We start from the raw sequence: 22,082 nt of genomic DNA, 5'->3' as shown, positions 1-22,082 counted from the left end.
CCACTTAGTTAAATATCGTTTTTGAAAACAGATCTGTTGTTATGTGTCAGGTATATTTGTCAACTTACGATAATGAAAGAGTCAACAAAGTTAGGTAGAAATGAAATTGTTTGCCACCTTTGGGGAATCTAACAAATTCAGATTAAGAAAATATTCATTAGAATTTGTTTTATTTTAGAAATATGCCATTGAAAGATACAATTCAAGAATTAAAGAATACCGAATGGCCAATTGATGATTTTTTGGAAGAGCGTCAAAAATTTAAATCTGGAGTAGATATTGAAAGAGGAAATAAACCTCTTTTACTTCCAATAAATGCTGAATTATTTTCTGACGATGAAGAGGGGAATCGCACATTACGAAACATTCCATAATCAAGGAAATGATAGATACAGAGAACATTCAGTGCGAATATCGTGATAGATCTCCATCACAAACCCAAGAAACGAATGAAAATTTTGAAATAATGGAAGTTAAAGTAATAGAAGTAATTAACAATGAAATTGATGATTTCCAAGAGGAATCTTCCGATGGTTTACCTTATATAGAAACGTATCCTCGAAATAGTTTTTGTCGGGAAAAAACATTTATTGGTTCCAAAACACCGTCAGGAAAAACAAGCTATTTTGAAAGTAATTCTGGAAAAATTGAATATAATGAGACATATCCTCTGAAATGTATCGAATTACTTTGTCAAGAACCAGATTTTTTCGAAACTGAAAACGAGAAACAGTTACATCTTTTTGAGCTATCTGAGATAAAACCAAACAAACAAATTGAACCTCAAATAATTGAAGATGTCAACTTAAGATTAAAAAAATGCACGAAACAAACCGCAATCATTTCAAGAAATGATGAAATTGATGAGCATAACAGTGATAAAAAATCTCCTGTTTCTTTACTCACTGATGAAATTTTGATTGGAGACGAAACTGCTTCTTTAGAAAATGTAGAAAATATTCGAAATAAGTTGAAGCTCCAAATAAGTTCTCTCAGAGCAAGAAGAAAAGGACCATTTATACAACTACAAACAAAAATTGTTAACTGTTCTGAGTACAATAAGAAGCTATTAAACGATATGGAGAAATCCGGCAATGAAAGAGTTAATAGTTCAAGAGAGTTGATGAAAGAAAATCCTCTCTTTACACAAACTAACGAGTTGGGATTTATTATATCAGATATTCAAGGTGGTGTGAAGTTTGACAAAAAAGACAATGATGCAATCATCAACAAGCTAGAAGACAAAAATGCAATTCCTAGTAGCAACAATATAGAGGACGATCAGCTCGTTGTTTTTGATCAAATTGGAAAACTCACGTATAAAGAGGAATCTTCGTTCACTCTGAATGATGACAAATTGAAAACAAAGTTGGAAAATTCTAAGGTACGTTCACATGTAATGAGAAAAGATGACACCAAAATTGCGCCATTTATTGACAGTTCTCAACTTTCATTCCAAAATGAAAATAGCGTACTTGAGAATAAATCTCCATTTGTTAGTGACACTTTAGATGAGTTTTTGATAGAAAATTTCAAATTGAACATTAGTTATAAGGTTCATGGATATGATGTTGAAGAAGGATTGAAAGAAAATTTCCTAGATGATGGTCCTCTTCCATTAAAGCAGGTTTGTAAACTTAGAACAATTTCTGATGAAAAACCTAGAAAACTCAGATCACTAAAAGCCAAAACTGTTGCCCAAAAAAGAAAACTTTTGGAGAAAGAAAAAATGCGAGAACTGAAAAAACCAGAAAAGTTGAAAAAGACTAATTCATCAGCGAAGAAAGAGAAGTCTGTCACATTGAAAAAAGAACAATTATATAATCAAAGTTTCGTACTTTTCAATAATGAAAAATTGAGGGTAAAGAGTAGGTTGAATGATGAATGCATTGCAAAAATTGAATGTAGAAATTTGATGGAGGGGAAAAATGACAATGAATTGAAATACCACAACGAACAAGAAAAAAATATCGTTAGAAAACAAAAGTCAACCTCTGTGTGTCTTGCAGATAGCTGTTCTGCCAATGAGAATGAAAGTTCCAGAGATACTGTTGCAACTGTTATCGATGACTTGATTAGATATGTTGAAATTAGGGAAATTGCTCCGTCACTTATAAAGGATGATGAATCTCGAACAAAGAATGAAGGGAGGTTGATTGAAAAATTAACACCTATTATTGACAGTAATGTGAGTATTTCAAAAAAGCCACGTATAAAGAAATCCAAAGGTGAAAACGAGTTATTGAGACTCAACTGTAAAGTAGTGAATGTTGAGCTAGAAGAAAACCAATCAGAAAGAAAATGTGAAAAGCCTCACTGTCATATGGGGTGTGTATGTGGAAGTTTGAATGGTGGAAATATATTCATTCATCATTGTCAATTGGTTCAGTGTATGTTTAATTGTACTTGTCCAAAAGAAAACGATTTTATGAATGAAAATGCTCTCACATCTCCAGCTGGTACATTATTATCACCCGATACTCTGAATTGTATTGAAAATATAGCGAAAAAAAAGTTGGCTAGAGTAGAGCGACAATTTACTCAAACTGTTATTAAAATGAAAAATGAAACAATAGTTGTTGGCTCAGGTAGAAGAAGTAAATTGAGAAGAAATACAAAGACTCCTGTTATATATTCTGATAAAGTAAATAGTGATTCTGACATTTTCTTTACTCAACTACCGGGAAGTAACTTTTCAGGAAAATGTACAGTGAGTTTGCCAAAACTGAATTTATCTCAGATAATACCATATTGTTTAACTCATAATCAGTACGATTGTTACTGTCAAGGAACTTCCCTTTCCATTCCAAATATGTCTATGAAGGATGATATACTTTCGAAAGACGGGAGTGATGATCACTTGAAAATTTTCGAAAAATTCACTGAAGAAATAAATGACAAAGAACAAAAAAAAATTGGGTCAGTAAAAGAAGTATCTGCAGTTACTGCAAAACAACATTTGAAAAAATGTAGAGGTAATAGAAGGAAAAAATGTGAAATAGGACCTAATCATGCAGAGAGAAAAATTAAAAAAGTATCCAAAATTTCCAACGAGATGAAAAATTTCAGCCCCAATGACTGTTCTCATAACATAAGGGGTAGTATTAATTCTCATGTAGAATCAAAAAATACTTTATCTGGCTCCAAGAAGCCAGTGAGAAATAAAAGAAAACAAGAGTATGATAAGAATAATAAGGAAAAAATGCCCCGTAAGGAAGAATTAGATGGGTGTGCAAGGACAAGAGCATTACCATGGAAGTGCCCAAAAACTAAAACTAATAGTTTGAATGAACAGAATAATGAATTATGTTCCAATGCCAAAAAGTTTGATGTATGTAAGACAAAAATTCAATATGCTATTGAAGATCTGAAAATGCTTGAGGAGGCTATTTTGAACAGAATTTCTATAGAGCAACGTATGCGAAATGTATTGGTTGATAAGATCGCAAGAAAACGTAAACAGCTGCTTAGAGAATGCAGAGAGGATAACACTATTACATCTACATCATTGGCCCCCTTTAATGAAAATGGAGTTATTCAATGCAGAAAGTTGTCTTTAGTTTCATCAGGAATTGTAAATGTGAAGTCAGTATTCAATGGTGAAATTATTGCTGATAGAAACCGTTTAGGGTTATTGACAAAAATAGGACCAAAAACTGTTAAATCTGGATCTGCACGATTGTTGCCATGGAAAGTTCTCATTGAAAGTTTTACAACTGGCAAAATAAATATCTGGAGTATGATGAATCGACCGAAAAGTCTCTACATTGGCAACAGTAACAAGAGAGCTCCGAAAAATTATGTTAATATTAAAACATTGAAAAAAACTGCAGCTGAACAAACAACAGATGAACGAACCGAGGATGTGATTTCATGGATTTTGAATGGAAGACTTCCTGAGTGTTATCAACCAGATAACTTTTTGTTCATTTTACAAGAGACCAAAAAATATTACGAAATATGTGGTGTTTGCACTAGAAATATTTCTAGTAGAGGAATGGAAGAGGAAAAAAAAATTGATAATCCAAAAGATGAAATTTTCATACATAGGAACATAAATGGTAATTATCAACTTCTGAATATTTTCAAAAAAAATTACCAGCTCCAAGAACTAGTTGAAGAATCGACAGGGCATTTGGGAGGGATGTCGGATGGTAAGGATAAGTTATATATGTGGGCTGCTTTACCCAAAATCAACCCTCTTTGTAAGTGGCGTATGATTCACCTGAATTCCGACTTCATGTACCTTTACTTGGTTAGTGTAGGCTATTCAATAAACTATACAGATTTGAAAAGGATAGGAGAAATTGCTGAAAATAACAAATGCACTGTGAAAGGAACTATTGGTACTTTGAAAAGGGGATATGATCATGTGGAATTTGGTATATATTTTGACCCAAGTTATGTTGATAAAATTTTCATTGGTCCCTACTTTAAACATTATACAGGCAATGATGTTGCGTTTGTGAATATGGATCATATATCGGCAGAACATTTTAATGGGAAGAAAGAATACAAATGTGGACATTGGTTGATTGAACCGCCTAACTCAAAAAAGGGACATCCAATAAAAAAGTCGATTATTGAAATTATGGACCTTACCAAAAAGGATGGCAGAAATGATATTGCATCAAAAGTACTGAATTATTGGAAGAAACATACATCCGTAGAAATTTTGCCACATAAGGTCATTATGTATAATAGGGAACAAATATTAATACTTAATGCTCCTCTCAAAAAACCAGAAGAATTTAATTTGTACATAACGAGCAATATTCCACATTTTGGGTATCTAGGAGCATACAGACATTTTTTTGGAGAAATTGATGTTTCCTGGCCATCCGAAGAGAAGTTATTGAGATTTTCTAATATTGCAGTAGTCATTGATTTTTTGCAAGAGTAAGTAAAGCCCTAGTTCCATTAAATTTTTTATTTAATAAATTATTTTCAGCCTATTTTCTGCTTTACTACAACCAGTCCCAGAGACATTCAAGATTAATATAAAAATTGAAACTGAAGTTGATTTCGAAAATACCCATTCCATTGACGCTACTGTTTTAAGAGGATATTATGTAAGTATAATTGATTGACTTACGATGCACTGTTTGGAACCTTTGGTGTAGTAATGAATATTACTGAAGTTTTTTCCCAACACCAAACCATTATTTTAACACCTTGACACATGTTTCGATCACCAAGTGATCATCTTCAAAAGGAACTGGTGTTGGGAAAAAACTCCAGTAATATTTATAATTGATTTTTCTGAACATATCAGTACAATCATTCGTATATTAATACAATGAAATATTATCCATGAAATGAATTAATTGATAAAATGGAATATTGTCCAATTTTCACACTATTTTATTTAAGGTACGTTTCCCTAGACATCAGTCCAACTGATGAATTACCCTTTTTAATACTCAAATTGAAATTGAAATTCTCTTGCTCGACCTCATGCCCGGATGTATGCCACAGTATCATCAACTCTTAGCAAACCTTCTAAATATATACTTGTCTGATGCATAGAGGAACAAATGATCCTTCCCCCAAAGAAATTGAAAAGGAGGAACATAATTTCTCATTTATTCAAATATATACACAAAATAAATATGAACAGTTTTTGGGAATACTTGCAGAATTTATACTATTGATATATCTTACAATAGGTATTGGTGTAAACTGATATGAAATGATGTATTTTTCAGATATGTGGAGATTTTGGATTCGAAAATATAATCACAATGACAAATGATGATTGTTTGAAAAAAACTGGAAAACCAAAAGCAGAAATATTGAGCATGGTTTCTAAAAGAACAAATCTATTAATGAGAAAACGGTTAGAAAACTTGGCATCTTTACTGAATATGTGCGGAGACAGTGGACATGATATTTGAAGAATTTTGAATACGGTATGATATATTACTTACTACATGCATGCTTCTTGTACACATTCTGACTGCAACCCACATCGGCATTTCTATATTTTGTTCTGATTGATTTTTTTGAGTGAATGCTAACTTTTTGATGCTATCACAACTATACCAACTTTGGTTTCTTGATACTGGTCGAAAATAAAAAATTCTTTATTCAGAAGAGAAATCATATCACTTTCAATACTTGTAAAGTTTTTCTTTTGATAAAATCTCGGTTGCTATGTGGTACTAAATACTTGCTACTGTCACCACAAATTTTGTGAAAAAAATTTCAAGAACAAATTTTGAATTCATTAAAATTTTGAATTTGGAATCTGAATATAACAAAAACTTTCAAGATGGAAATCTTAATTCAGTGATGACTATCATTTGGTTCAATTCAACAAATTTAATTGAATTTGAATTTTAAACTCGGAATTTTTTTTTAGGAGATTTTGTGATCCTTTCTTGAATTCATTGAACTTATACTAGACAATCGAGTATTTCATATTTCGTTTCGACTGGGGCCTGGGAAACCGATGTATGTGTGACAATTATTTTAAGACCGTCCAGGTACACGTCTTTAACTATGGTCATTTTACATGTTCATGATGACATGCATAAGTCAAAACTACAAATCACTGAGAAAAACTTTACGCGAAGCCAGACTTTCCCTATGAACATGTCGAAGGATTTGTGGTAAAACTTGGGATTTAGGTCCCAAACAAATTCATTGGATTTATGTGATGATTGTCAGACCAATGATCACTTATGGTGCAATTACCTGGTGGTCGAAGGCTTTACAGAAAAAGGCCCAGGCGTAGCTCTCTGGCTTACAGAGACTGGCTTGTCTGGCCATCATTGATGCCATCAGTATAGATCTACCTCCTCTCCACAATTTTCTGGAGAGAGAGGCTGGAAGGAATGCATCTAAACTTGTGCCAAATTAATTTAATGCAGAGTGCAACATTGCATTAAATTGCCAAATCAATTTAATGCAGAGTGCAACAGACTATTTTTTTGTACCTTGGGAGCTGTCTGACTTGTCCATGCAACATACTGTTGGTTGACACTAGAAGTCACAGCATTCTGAAAACGACCTCTGACTTTATGCCTTCAACTGTCAACTATGACCTGCCTTATAAAGTACTGTTTTCGAGTAGAGAGGACTGGATCCTCCGGAAGAAGGAAATATTAAGGACAGATATTTGTTGGTTCACAGATGAATCAAAAACACCTTTCGGTTCTGGAACAAGTGTGTTCAGTCACATACCCAGGACAGAGATATCAACCTGCCTAGGAACCTATGCGACTGTATTTCAAGTGGAAATTTTACGCTATTGAATTGTGTGCGGAGAGATTGGAAGAATCCAACCTCACACAAGTCAATAAAAATATTCTTGGACAGTCAAGCGGCGTTGGAAGCTCTTGGATCCTACCGAGAAATGTCTAAATTGGTAGCAAATTGCCAAAAACGACTGTTCTCTATAGGAACACTTAACGGATTGTCTTTGGTCTGGATTCCTGGCCATACTGACCTGGATGGCAATGAGGCTGCTGAATCCTTTGCAAAAGAGGGTGCTGCAAGCAGCTTCATCGGACCAGAACCCGTCATTGGCATCGTTTTAGGCTTTGCCAAACAAAGATTGAACACCTAGATGGCAAGAAGATTTATGGACCTCTGGCAAAATCTTCCAGGATTGGCTCACTCCAAGGCGTTTATTCACCCTCTGAAACTTGATACCAAACAGTTGTTGGACTACAGTAGGGACGAACTACGATGTCCAACAGGTCTTCTTACAGGTCACTGTCACTTTAATCATCATATGCAGAGACTCGGACTGTCGGAAGACAGTGTTTGTCGCTTATGTTTGGAAAATGATGAAACAGCAGAGCATATACTTTGTGCCTGCCCCACTGGGGGCTGAGTCAGGTTTTTAGAGTTCGGCAGAGCCGAATGACAATGGTGTCTCATTGAAAAAAATAGTTTTTCATCAATAACTTTTCATATGTCATTTGATAAAATAAGTTTTTTACATCACTGAATTCTTCAAAAAAAGTGTTTTGGAAATGTTTTCATGTAAACAAGAAATTTTCGATAGATAAAACTTACAGCCACATTCCGAAAATGCACATCATAGAAAAACATGCTGTAACTCAGAAACGATGATAGATATCAATATATGGTGATCACCATTCAGTTTGTCATAAACTATGACTGTCAGACACAGTCATCAGTTTTTATCTATCTAGTTTGAAAACAGGAGTTTTCCTTTAAAAGTGTCCAACTTGGCCCACTCTGACGTATGCTGCAACGTCGTATGGAGTTATTTCAAACATTAAATGTGTTTTCATGTGCCTCTTGCATTCATGCCTATGAGCTGCTTTCAGTGGCCCATAAAAAGACAAATTCAGCGGTTGTGTTCTGTGAGAACTGTGTGAGGTTATGGAAAGCATTGCGATGTGATTTCCTTCCAAAAATACAAAGTTTGGAGGGAAATGCGACTGCTGTTATTGTCCAGAATTAACAACACAGGTGATTCTTAGGTAGGCTTTGCAAATGCTGCGAAATGTTTGAGCCAAGTGACAAATAGGTCTTCGATTATTCAGACATTTTTATAGTGGGTATATAATGCACCAGCTGGTCCATCTTTTTCTAATGAAGGCGTCAATCTCTGTTCGGCAAAAATAAACTGGGGCGGTATGAAGTTTCCGGCTGCACTCATTGCACACAAAACTGTTACGTTACTTTTTCGTTGGCCGCTTATAACAGATCCGACTCTTCTTTGTCCTTTTTCAGCGAGCACTTTTCCTGGGACTGTCACCGTGATGATACCAGTTTCGTAAGCATTGTGAATGTATGTTTTTCGTAATTTTCGTAGAAATGTGTTATTTCTTCTTTGTTGAAAGCAGCAATTCTATTTAAGCTTGTCGCTCCAGCTTTGCGTATAGAAACTGAAGGATTGCGTCTTATAAAGGCGTGTACCCAATCCAAACCAGCTGTTTTGCTGCTTTGATAAAAATTGTTTTTGATATTGTTGAGCTCAGCATATTGAAAAACAAATTAATGCAAATCTGCGACATTTAGTCCATTGTATAAGGAACCCAGCAACTCAACTTGTTCAGCAATTTCAGTTTCTTGCGTGAAAACGGCTTGCGATCTAGTATTGGGTCGTTAATATTTTTCGAAGTAGTGAATGTTATATTGTTTTGCGGCTTTACTTTTGGATAAACCTCTAGAACGCAGTTCTAGAAGTTTATCCAAAGTTTATCCAAGTTTATCCAAGGTTTATCTTGGCATATCTACAAAAATAAAAATTCGAGTCACCAAGGGGTAATGGCGCTCAGATGAGCGATATAACCGATATAACGTAATTAATTTGAAATCAAATAAAATATTTTCTGATAAAAAAATAAATAAAAAAATATACACAATTGTTGAAAATTGATTGCATTATCACAAAATAGAATAGTTCTATTGCCAGGAAAGTAAAATTAATGATTGAATAAGCATTGAAGTTTTGGACTAACCGATAAAACACCTAATCAAAAATTGGATTAGTGCGGCCGCAAACGAAAAAACGCACTTCACGGTCGCATGACGCGAGCTGACTGTTTGTTTGCATAGCTGTTAGACCCCTCCTCCCGTCACATTTCAGGCAACGTGACAAAGTTACAGAGGGGAGTGCCATTACCCAGTGAGTGGATTCCCCCTCCTTACCCCATACACACTCAATCGGTTGATATCTGGCTGTCGGCAGCCGAAAATTTTATTTCACTCAATTGATGTGGGTTGCATAGATAACAAAAGTGTGGAACTGTTTTCATTAAAATATATTTTTTATCTTAGGCCACAGGTTCATACAGTGGACAATTAAATAGAGAAGAAAAATTTTGCTTTGAAAAATCAATTGGTGGTTAGGAACTGACTCTTGATTTGTGTGTGTGTTCAACAACACGTAATCCACAGAAATACAGTATTCTTATGAAAAGGAAAGCCAAGATACCAAAGCAAATGAGGTTATATAAATTCGATATTTCATCAGCGTTCAATCAATTATAAATGTTATTTGAACTTCTTCTCTGCTGGTTCCTGCCTTCCTTTGATTTTTTTAATCCTTAATTCTTGATAGAAACTAGAAAGTGTTTGTTTTGTAGGAAAAACTTTAGCGAAGCTGATTGAGTCATTAGACAGCAAAGGCTGAACAAATGAGTGATATGGTATATTGATTGACTACTGACATTGTAACATGATTTTTACATTTTACTTGTGTTTTCATTCAATATGAAATTGATTTTATTTAATTACTAAGTGTACGTTTTTTTTCATTTAATGGATTGTATTTTATTTATTCAGTGAATTATTGTTATGTTATTGTTATTGTCTGTAATATATATATAAAGAATAAAATAACTGATACTGAAAATCTCATCAAAATTTGACAGGCTAGAAAAGGAAAGTGAAAACTATTTGAATGTATTTGTATAATTTTTTTATGAAACCTTTACCATTATTTACATCAATTAGGATCGAAGACTAGTAAAATTTTTATGATAATTGGTCACGTTCAGTGGCAGACAGCCACTGAGGGTTAATTGTAAGCAGTTTTATTCTTCATTTTCAATGGCAACATTCATGTATGTGCATATATTTTTGTTTTTAGTAGTAGGTAATTCATGGAAAGCATGAATTCTTATTCACTGCATTCAGTCAAGAAAACGCCTCTCCTTCTGGAACCCGTATTTTTCTTGGAGTATAAGTTTGACAGATTTATTGATCAAAGATGGCAGTAATTTTGAGTACTATTTGAAAAAAAAAACTCAATAGACAAATTGAAGAAAGGAAGCATTCACAGGTTTTTTCTTCATTCAATTACAGTCTCAATATTTCTAATTAAAAGAGTAGTGAGAGTATGTATTCAGGGGTTTGTTACTATTGTTATGGACCCTTGTAAAGAACGAGTTACTACGTCTTCAGGACCATAACGAACACAAAGTACCGGGCTACGCAGACGACTTAGTAACCCTAGTCTAGGGCAAATATAATTCTGTACCTGAACGCAGCAGGCCCAAAACATTAGAATTAGATGGACCGAAGAAGATGTGCTGAACATAATCGACCACAGTAGCATTCACCAAGAGGGCCTAAGACCTCTAAAACTTCGAGGTGAATAGATACATCTTTCGGGAGAGGACAAATATTTGAAAGGGATACTAGATTCCAGGTTGATTTGGAATACATCTAGAAAAGAGTGAAAAGAAGGGCGGAGGTGGCACTTATGCTGCCCAGATGCACCTGCGGAAAAACACGAGGGCTGAAACACGACTTGATGTATTGGCTTTCCATCATGGTAAATGAACCCATGATAATATACGCATCTATGGTCTGGTGGCGGAAACTGAAACAATTGTTGACTTAGTGGTTGTTGGTTTGGTGTTGCTGTTTGAAGCAACGACTGCTAAGGTCGTTACATCCGTTACATACCGAAAGAGTGGGGAGTGAATTTTCTTGTCATGCTTGGCAGAAACATCCGAGAGAAACCTTCATTCCAGTGACTCACTAGGTCAGTACGTATCAGTCCAATAAAATGAGCTGATCACAGCCAGGCTGCACTTGGGGCACCCAATGAACCCGAAAGTGACTCCGATACTGGTTTGGAAATGCTGAAAACAATCACAATCAACGAAAAAGCTGAAGAGTGTGCCAGCCAAGGACCATCAACTCCTTCAGGTCTTGAATCAGCTGAGGGGGTTCCAAAAAATTTGGTAAAGAACCAGTACTGGGAAAACATACCTAGGAACACGCACGGGAAAGCCTTCATGAAGGAGAAGAGAACTGAGAACTATTTCAACAGAGCAGGGATCGGCTCAGAACAATTACAGGGCTATTCACTGGATACTGTCCATTGAGAGGACACCTGAGCTCAATAGGGCTCAACAGAGACTTTGGCTGCAGGTAATGCAGTTAATGAATTATATGTTTATCTGTTGTGACATTATTTCCCCGAAAAGATTCTTTCTCCGAAAATACTTTGAATGAATCTAATTTTGAGTATTGGTGGATTTAGTCATGTAGGAAAAGACTTGTTCAATGTGAGTACATTTGATGTCAATTCATATAATGTAATGCCATGAGCTTGTTTAAATTGCTTTCAATAAATAAATGATATCATAAATTTGAATTTGATCCGTATTTGTTTTTGAGCTCATTACATCTTATTAGATTCAGGTATAATAGTGAATGTTTAATTTTTCAAAAGTTGACAAAGTTGTTTGTCATATACCGTAAACTATCTCTTCAATAGGGGTGTAGTGTACCCTAAGAATTGCTAATCTTCAAATTATTTCAAAATTTACTAACTCTGAAATTTCAATTATTTCATTTAGATCAGTTAGAGCAGAGGTTCGTACATATTTTTGATCATAGATCATTTTCAAAATTTTGCTGGTTCCGGTGGACCCCCTGCAGCTATATTTTATTCCCAAAACACGACAAAAAAATGTGAAGATTAGATCTAAGTATGGAAATTTGCGTTGCGGCTGCATTCCAACCACGAATTAACAGTTTTCCGATGAATGAAAAGCTATACTGTTATACTACTGCTATACTATAGTATACCTGTTCGGTGTATTTCATCAGTTTGGACTTTCATTGTCTAATATAATATAAATTGATTTGCAATCCCTAAAAAAAAATTTAAAAGATTAACCGAAAATAACAATTTTATTAAACAAAAAACTGAAATTTCAAAGAAATAACATACAAGCAACAATCAAAAAAATAAAAAATTGAAATATTGAAAAAAGCTGAAACTTGAGAAATTAAAAAATATCAACTTATTATTATTATTATTAACAAATGAAAAATTAAAATTGAAAGATTCCAAACCAAGTTACGTCACACTAAATGGGAAACATTTGTATATAGAAAACCCATTCACACAGGACAGTATCTGAAACAGAAATCCAACCACCATCAATCGACTAAGAGAGGAATCATCATCTACTAGACCGTGCCTTCGGGCTCTGTAATACTAAGAAAGGTTTCGAAAAGGAACTAGGCAACATCAAAAATGACCTTTAACGGAATGGTTACTCCAGAGTGATGGTAGAAAATTCTTTAGCTAGAAGACAGTAAGAGTCAACAAGAAAGAGAAACCGCCACAACCAGTACTTGTACTTCCCTACATCAGAGGATTATCGGAAATGTTAGGAAGGATTGGGTCCGTAGCAGTCTCACGAGAACCGGGCCACCAAACGCGGACTGCGATTCCAAGAATTGCATTTACCGGATACCCTGCGAGTGCGGAGAATCATACATTGGTGAAACTAAGAGGCCATTGAAAGTTCGCATTGCTGAGCACAAGAACACACACAGCGAGGATAAACCAGCAAATCCGGAATAGCAAAGCATGTTTGGGCTCATCAACATAATATCAAGTGGGCTCAAGCTGAAATCATCCACAAAGAGGAACACTGGTTTAGGAGAAAATTCAAAGAAGCCGCATATATGTTGTCCAACAACGCATTTAGTCAAGCTAGCGTTGATATATACGTAACATATGGAAACCTATAATCAAACGAAAAACGACCAACTCCCGCCAAACGGTCATCTCCCGCTAAAAACCAATGAAGCGGAGAGAGAGAAGAGGGGACAGGTGAAAGCACTCGAATGGCCTATAAATAGTTGGATCTCGGAGGAATAAGTCCAGTCATCACCCGAAGACGATTGTGGATACTAACAATCGAAACGTCGTGACATAACTTGGTTGAAGTCTTTTAATTTTTTTTTCATTTTTTGTTGATAATATTTTTTTAATTTTCAGCTTTTATTAATATTTCAATTTTTTATTTTTTTGGTTGTTGCTTGTATGTTATTTCTTTGTAATTTCAGTTTTTTGTTTGATAAAATTGTTATTTTTGGTTAATCTTCTTAATTTTTTTTCAGGGATTTGAAATCAATTTATATTATATTAGACAATGGAAGTCTGAACTGATGAAATACATCACGAAAAATTGTCAACCACCTTCAAACAAATACCCATTCGGTGTGGTAAAAATGAAATATTAGTATTTATATTGGTGAAGAATCGAACAAGTTAATGCAAGTTTGCAAGCACACACACTTTGTTCTTCCCTTTGCACGTCTTAACAAGCGTTACGGGCGGCGGTGGTGCTTTGCAAGTCTCGACACGTATACGTAGACCCCTGTCAAGTCTCTAGTGGACCCCTTGGGGGTCCATCTCGACCACTTTCTGAATCACTGAGATGGAACATCACTCAATCTATAGGCGACCATAGATATTTCATAACCATTTCACTTTTATAAATTGATTAAATAAAAATACCAGTTGTACTGTTAGTTGTACTTCAAATACATATCACAACTGACATTAATGATGAATCCACAGAATAGGCAGTTTCGACAAAAATTCATAGGCGATAAATTGAACACAAGGATAATAACATTCAAACAGCAAATGATCAAAAGCCCATTCACACATGCTAGTTTAGTGACTAGGCTGAGAGAACTAGGGATAGATTTGTAAACACATTAGGGCTCATTTACACATGCTAATACACTTGTTCGAGTTAGTGACTGATCCGAGTACTAGTGTAATGTGAAAAATTCTCGTCCAAGTACGGGCATGGCCGAGCAAATTCGGAATGGGTTTTTTGTTAGCTGCTTGGATATGTAAGTGGGTGTCATAACAATAAAATGGGCGCCACGTAATTTTTTTTGAACATTATTATAGATGTAGAAACTACAAAAACTACACTGATGAGAGTAGCCTATGATAGTAAATTGAAATTTTCAAATTCAAATATTTGTAATAAAATTCCCACTTGGATGGATTACAAATTTATTGCTTGTACAATTAATTAATTGAAGCATTCTATTTTTTAGTCAAATCACAAAATGGCTCAAAAATAAGAAAAATCTATTCAAAGATGGAAATTATAGGGCATATGGATGCAAAAAAATTATTAAACTATATTGATGTTAGAAAAATAACGAAAGAATGAATCTCCTCTATATCTGATAGAAGGATATTGGTATATTTTTCCCTTCTTCTCTAACCAAACACGACTTGATAAATTCTGTAGGAGTTTAAGTATCTTACCCAGTGACATACGGTTTATCCAAATGGAATAGAACTTCAACTCTTTCAATTTTTCAAAAGATATGTTGAGGAAAACCACCTCGAGAATGTTGCAGAGGCTCCAAGAAAACACAACCAAATCCCTTTTTAGTTTCATGCAAAATCCACCATACAATCAAAACGTATGGACAATATAGTTATTTATGTATCAAGGGCGTGAAATAGGCTTTTATGGACCACGCGTGTTAGTAATAGCACGAGCAATGGCGAGGGCTATTAAAACGCCTAGGTCCATAAAAGCAAATTACGCCCGAAATACTTACAACATTTTATGCACCACCGGTATATTTTATGTCATGTAAATAGGTACCTCTTTATATCTAGAGCTACCGTGAGGCTGTACATTCATATCATATCGGAAACAGAATAAATCAAGGAATGATGGAATGATTGTTACCATGGCAACTCAGTCAAATTTTCGAAATAAGTTTACATAGGCTAGTAGCCACATTTGCTGTCAATTTTTGTGATCACAGGTAATTTATTAGTAATTTTGAAATGGATTCAAGCGACGAAGAAAGTGTGAATTGTACCCCACCAGAAATAAATAAAGCAGCCGAGGATGCGAAATTGTATTTATTGCCAACGAAATCCAAGAAAATATACGACAAAGTGTATAAAGAATTCGTGAGATGGTGTAACGGGAATAATGTAAAAAATAAGAACTACACACTTGCCTATTTTCTGGAAAAATCTAAATATCGTGAGCCCTCTTCCATGTGGTCATATTATTCCATGCTGAAAGCTGCTTCAAATGTATATGATAATAGAGATATCAGTAGATATATACACCAGATTGATAGCTTTTTATGAGTTACCTACAAGTACAACAGATATATTGATAGTCTGATGATGGTGGTTGATGGATTATCGACTCGTAATGTGCACTCCTATATATAATTTAGATATATGTTTCAATAATTTTGCATTTATTGAAACCATTGGAACATAGATTTCTATCGATATGAGATTAAAATTCACTTTAGTGCCTACTCAACGACTTTATTGCTCTCCGGATGCTGAAGTGCTTCTTTACGCCCGCAAATCTGGGCGATAAATTGCTACTTTACGACTGGTCGTGCATAAAATTATTTATTAGTATAAATACCTAGTTATTTATTTAACAAGGGAAAAAAGTATTAGATTTTAGCTCGAAGTTGTGTTGTCTCCCGATGCGAAGCGGAGGGAGACAAAAAACCGAGAGCTAAAATCTAATATTTTTTCCGTGTATAATACACATTTTTTTTCTGTGACGGGAAAAACCAAGATTTAATATTGAAAAAAACATATTATTACAATATGTTAAAGTCAGAAAAGTATCGATGTGAAATTTGAATTTTTAAACAGATAGGCTGTTGTACTTATAGCTTTGCTAGGAAACCAATCAATAGAAAAGCAATTTATGAACAGGAGGGAACGAAGCAGCATCTTTGATATTTTTTTTCTTCTTTCCTTTTTTTTATAATCTTAGTTCTTTTAATTGATTTGTATTTCATGATTGTTCCAAATTTCATTATTTATTGTAATATTCAATATAAACGGATTATAGAAAATCAAATATTTGTCAATTTAATTCTGTGATTTGATTTAAAAATTGCGAACTCAGTGGTCAGTAGTTATTTTGAAAAATGTCTAATTCCAAGTTTTCTCTGACTCCACCGGAGTTAGTAGAAACAGGGAAAGTAGCGTTTTTAGGCAACCTGAAGCTTTATTGTATATTCTTAGTGGGTTTGAAAAGTGTTTCAATGTCGTGTTTCCTCAATAGTTTTCCAATTCTCTCTGTGTCCCCAGGGATATATGGTAGATACGCGAGTGCAAACACCTGATTCTTCTCCCCGTTTTCAACAGAAGAGAAGAAGCGGTGAACCTCAATCGAATATGGAATCCCATTCTGAGAAGTTCAAGGATAGCCAATAGCATATGACGGCAGGTAGAAAAGTGTCAATGCATGTTACTGACAATTCATTCTGAACTATATTTGAGTGGTAAATGAGAACTAACAACTTCATTCAATATTGATATTGATCTGAACTCAAGTCACTCTAGATTCATCCATATCACCTAAATTACAATTCAACTCAGAAGTACTACTTCCATATTGACCCATAAAGAAACTCGTAATACTAAAGTACCTATGTGTCATCTTTGGTATAACATAAAATTCAATTTCTAGTTGATCGGTATTGAACCTGTACCTATATATTGACTACTAGTAGAATTGGCAACAGTACATGAAGATATTTTTGACGTATTCAGTTCAACTCTCATGGAGTATGAAACTGACAACCCTTAATTGTTAATGAAAACTTGACTAGCCCCAGAATCCAAAAGTCCATGGAATTATTTGCCATATATAGAAACTTTCATATAAGGACACTCATTTTAATCAACCTTAGATAAAATATATTGTAAATTCAATTTGTTTTCATTAAATTTAGCTTCTCGCGAATCAGAATATTTCTTGGTCGATTTAATTTCGAATAAGAGGATATACTGTATACCACCCAGTTGGTTGGCAGCAAGGGTTCTATATACCTAAAGTGGGTCAGAGAGACCCACACCCTAAATTGGTACGACCAATCAGCCTTACATCCTTCCTGTTGAAAGGACTCGAGAGGATACTGGATGGAGACATCAGGAGGGTTAAATTATATGCATCCCCCGTGAGTAACCACCAGTATGCTTATCAAACCGGCAAATTGACAGATTCAGCATTAAACAACCTTGTTGAGAAAATCTCCCAATCCCTTGACAACAAGGAGATTGCGGTTGCTGTATTTCTTGATATTGAAGGAGCATTTGACAATGCACTACCTAAATCTACTGGATTGTCTCTGGCTAGGAAATGTATAGAATCGACCATAAATGGCTGGATCTATGCCATGCTGGTAAACAGAATTGCAACTACGACACTTCAAGGAGAGGCCATTAGGTTCAGGGTCACCAGGGGGGATAGGACAATTTCAATGAGAGAGCAAGAAACAAAAAAGTGGGTCTCGAACCAACGCAAAAGTGAAGTGGTTTGGTTACGAACATCTATTGTTTTTGAGGGACAAAACCGTGCCCAGATCAACGAGCGAGGTGGGCTTGGAGAGAAACGAGGTAAGTAAAATAACACAAATAATTATCTCGATATATATAATTCAATGCTACGTTTTATACAACAAGACACACTTTTCTACTTCTTTATACTGCTTTTGCCAAGGCACTGAACCCTCAGGGCTGTTAAGATACGCACAAAATTCATTCCTTACTAGTTTTGCGATGTCAGATGATTTTTTCGGTATTTTCTTTAATCTAAGTAGATTTTCTGATGGCAAACCAACAATTCGCCACTGTCCAGGAATTAGTTGTCCTGTTGAAGGGTCCTCTTGATCAAACGTGCCTGAAGGGGTGTATGTCCCGTTTGACGACTTGCTTCGTCTCAGGAAGTTGTGTAGATGGATACAAGCCAACGCAACCTTTTTTGCACGATAAGGTTAGAGCAACAAAGGTTTTCTTAGTACCCTGAACACGACTGATATAATTTCGAACGCATTTTCCACCACTCTTCTACACCGACAGTGCCGATAGTTAAACACCCGTTTTTCACTACCTTTCTCATACAGCCCAGGATATGTTTTCATAATGGTTCGTTTTAATGGAAATGCGTCATCCGCGACGATAACGTATGGGTCGGGTAGGGTTCTTCTCGGTAAAGGGGTGGCGTTAGGTAGATTTATTGTATTGCTTTCCAAGAACTCGTTCAATTAGCATCGACCAAAGCTAGCAGGACGATACTGAAGAATTCTTTGTAGTTAAAGTAATCACTACTTGTATGTATTGGAGCTTGGAGCATTACATGCTTGCCGTCCATGGCTCCAATGCAGTGAGGAAAGTTCCAGAGTCGGAGATATTCTTTTGCATGGTGTAGCCATTCCTCAGGCGTGGATAGTACCTGAAAAAGACATCTTGGATTATTTTAAATTATTCATTCAAATGGATTATTTTAAATGATTAGTTGAATTTTTGAATTATTTTAAGTTTTTCAGCATGCAGAGGAAGATGAGGACAATCGGGAAACAGAAGATGAGGAAACAGAAATCACCCCAGCCCCGCCTCCCCTAGTCGGCGCCTCACAAGCCCTAGCAGCTAAGCATGCTATGGCACCACCCTAAGCTCCGAAAGCAGCCCAACCAAAAAAACGGAAAACAAACCAAATGATGGCTGAGGAGGCATATGGCGTTATGAATCGGCTTGAGAAGAAGATCGGAGAAAGAGATCACTGTGAGGTAGGAATATTGACGTTATAGTTATGAAATCGTTTTCAATACACAGTCATAACATGCCCTACACTTACCCTAAGAAGGATAAACACAATAATTCCTTTTTTACAGGTATTCGGGGGGAACGTAGCTTGCCAGCTTCGTCAAATAAAAGACCGTCGTTTGCAAATGGTTGCGAAACATCGAATCAATCAAGTTTTGTTTGAAATTGGTATGTCTGAGTTCCAACCGTCGGACGCAACTTCTAACCCTGGAAGTTTGCTAGAAGCAACAAATAGCCCCACGCCAAGCATGTATTCATCCGTGAGCCCGCATGACGCGGACCCTGAAAGTACTCAGCTCAATGCAACGAACATCCTCACTACAAGCGATTTCTGTAGCCTGCTTAACTTTACCCAACTCTAAATACTTGATTTAAACGTTTCTTTCTGTTCAAATACATTGTTTACATGTACTTATGAATGTTGTACACTTGTTTTAAGTTAACATAAATATGAAAGAACAAGGCTTTTGGGTTGTTTGATGCAATTAAGTAGTACCATGTAGCAATTATCAGCAAATCAGCAAGTTATTAGTAAGTGCGCAGTTGCGACACCTATAGGTGAGTAGACTAACTAGGTCGATAAAATAGTTTCCGCGTTATGAATAATGACGGTTTTGAAACTTATGTTTTTTGCATGTTTCAAACTAATATGCAAAACGACAGTTTGATGCATTATGCAAAGTGACAGTACTTTCATTTTAATATTCTGGTATGAAATTCACTTACCTGTACATTTTCTTCGAAGCAATCAATCAAACCATCTAGTACTTGTGGACTAGATGCAAACGAGTCCTCTGTAGCTAAAAACCGCAACGTGACCGCAAGTCTTTCTTTCACTGGAATGTCTTTTCTGTAGTTGGTGTCCTTTTTCCCAATTCTGTGCCCCAGTTGTCCGATCAACCACTCAACATCACAGCTGGTCATGCGGAGAAAATTCTTGATGCTTCCGTCGCACCGTAGCTCGCCTGAAAGAGGGTCACGATCGTCTTCTTGCAGATCATTTAACATATCACTCCCACTGTACACAGTCCTTGCTCTGAGTGACTGTTTCACCCAGTATCTTCTATGTCTCCTTTGAGCAGCGGTAGCCAAAACAACGCACGCAGCTGCAGCGAGCACCACGCCATCCTCTCGCACTATTATCTCACCTAGAAATGCTGGCTGTGCATGATCGTTGATTGAAGATGGCGGAGTAACTTTTAACTTTTGTTGATAACACAACTGGCAGCCAAAAGAAAATGTTATTAACATATGTTACTGACTTTTGTTATTAACATCAGTTAATAACAAAAATGTTAAAAACTCGTGTTCTTAACTCCGGTGTAAACGCGGCTGTTGCTGTTGGTTTCGAAAGTAATATTGTTGTGCAGAAAATTGGAAATATTCGTAGTGGATTGGCCTAAGTAGGTTAATATTCTATAACTTGCATCCTCATTTCTTTGAATTGGTAAACTTCCTTCAAAGCTTGGCTGTATAACTTTTTTGATAATGGAGAATGTATTAGACTGCTATCGTTATCATTGTTGACGGCTATTGGTTTTACTATGCTCAATTTTTTATTGAAATTCGCATTTGACAAGGGAACATTTATCAGTATGTGGTTCATACTGTTGAATGCTGCTACTTTGTGCTGATGTGGGTGGGTGGACGAATTATGAATGATAATATCTGTATGTGCTGGTTTACGATAAATTGAAAAATCATGTTTATTGTCAACTTTCGTTATTGCCAAGTCCGAAAAATTTATAGAGTCGTCCTTTTCCATCTCCATGGTGAATGTGTACACGAAACTTCTCACCAGTGGGTTACTGTTTATTTTTCGCTCCAAATCGTTCATGGAAATTTCTGCCAGAATGGGAATGAGTGGGTTTTCCATTATGAGACCTTTGAAGGATGAGTAAAGATTTTCGTTGAATTGGAAGTAATTCTGTAACAAACATACCGTAAGCAATCCAATATGTTCTGTTTCACTACAGGATTGATATACCTTTAGTCCAATAGATTCTGGGATACTGGGAAACAGATTCTTTACATCGAATGAAATCAATTTGGCATTATCCGGGAGTGTGTCGCAATTTTTGTAAAACCGTTTATACTGAAAATCATAAAATAAACTGTATTAACGAGTTTTAATATGGAGTTCTATTCAATCATTTTATGCTTTATTCCCAAGTCATAAAACAATAAGCACAATAGAAACACAAAAAAATGGAGCACAGAAAAAAAAAAACATAAAAAATCCACAATGATACACAAATGAACCTCATACGCATATTTATAAAATACCTACTAGCTTTTACTGGCGGCTTCGCTCGCATTTATGCCATTAATTAAGTGTCAGTACAATAGGAAAGAATCAATATGAGAACCATATTTTATTGCTTAGCTGGGATTATCAATTTTTAAAAACTATTACATACGATGAAGTTTCGAGAATGTAAAATATGCTTTATTGAATTGAAACAAAAAAATTTAAAATATATTCCACTGTAACAAAAATAAATAATTTTCAATTGTTACAATTTAAAAAGATAACCTTACCTAGCCTAACCTGACCTAACCTAACCCAAAAATAAAAAAGGAAATAACAATAAATATAGAATAATTCTACACAGCTGAAACTATAGTCAATTGGATTGGATATTGTCCTGACTGTGAATAATACAGTGCAACGGTATTACGGTACAAAGGGTTG

General features: G+C 35.4%; 3 protein-coding genes across 4 annotated transcripts in view; 2 read left to right on the top strand and 1 right to left on the bottom strand.

Annotated features, from left to right (window-relative positions):
* Positions 1-10,182, top strand: part of LOC111504866 (uncharacterized) — a 34,199-nt gene extending 24,017 nt beyond the window's left edge. For both annotated transcript variants that reach the window (XM_023159577.2, XM_074173928.1), the window contains exons 2-5: positions 179-4,899; positions 4,952-5,072; positions 5,709-5,912; positions 9,766-10,182. In XM_023159577.2, the coding sequence (XP_023015345.2) occupies positions 383-4,899; positions 4,952-5,072; positions 5,709-5,897 (4,827 nt within the window). In that variant the 5' untranslated portion in view covers positions 179-382 and the 3' untranslated portion in view covers positions 5,898-5,912; positions 9,766-10,182. The remainder of the gene's footprint in view (positions 1-178; positions 4,900-4,951; positions 5,073-5,708; positions 5,913-9,765) is intronic.
* A 7,864-nt stretch (positions 10,183-18,046) lies between these two features.
* LOC141481771 (uncharacterized) lies at positions 18,047-20,715 on the bottom strand. Its single transcript, XM_074173926.1, has 2 exons — positions 20,114-20,715; positions 18,047-19,016 (listed from the first exon to the last, which is right to left on the bottom strand). Exons 1-2 carry the CDS (start codon positions 20,636-20,638, stop codon positions 18,825-18,827), a joined length of 717 nt encoding a protein of 238 aa, XP_074030027.1. The 5' UTR covers positions 20,639-20,715; the 3' UTR covers positions 18,047-18,824.
* On the top strand, positions 18,094-19,895 carry LOC141481772 (uncharacterized). Its single transcript, XM_074173927.1, has 3 exons — positions 18,094-18,181; positions 19,103-19,350; positions 19,456-19,895. Exons 2-3 carry the CDS (start codon positions 19,279-19,281, stop codon positions 19,747-19,749), a joined length of 366 nt encoding a protein of 121 aa, XP_074030028.1. The 5' UTR covers positions 18,094-18,181; positions 19,103-19,278; the 3' UTR covers positions 19,750-19,895.
* Positions 20,716-22,082: the final 1,367 nt, after the last annotated feature.

Source organism: Leptinotarsa decemlineata, unplaced genomic scaffold, assembly GCF_025532065.1.
Source record: "Leptinotarsa decemlineata unplaced genomic scaffold, Ldec_3_MD MMD2_tig00000505_RagTag_RagTag, whole genome shotgun sequence".
Taxonomy (NCBI): Eukaryota; Metazoa; Arthropoda; class Insecta; order Coleoptera; family Chrysomelidae; genus Leptinotarsa; species Leptinotarsa decemlineata.
This window is presented reverse-complemented; position numbering and strand designations above follow the sequence as displayed.

Bases quoted from the DNA above. Each gene is read 5' to 3' on its own strand.
- LOC141481772 (XM_074173927.1), top strand. From the start codon at position 19,279: ATGATGGCTGAGGAGGCATATGGCGTTATGAATCGGCTTGAGAAGAAG. The intron at 19,351-19,455 runs GTAGGAATATTG...CCTTTTTTACAG, and splicing joins GAGAAAGAGATCACTGTGAG to GTATTCGGGGGGAACGTAGC.
- LOC141481771 (XM_074173926.1), bottom strand. From the start codon at position 20,638: ATGTTAATAACATTTTCTTTTGGCTGCCAGTTGTGTTATCAACAAAAG. The intron at 19,017-20,113 runs GTAAGTGAATTT...TGTCTTTTTCAG, and splicing joins GCTTCGAAGAAAATGTACAG to GTACTATCCACGCCTGAGGA.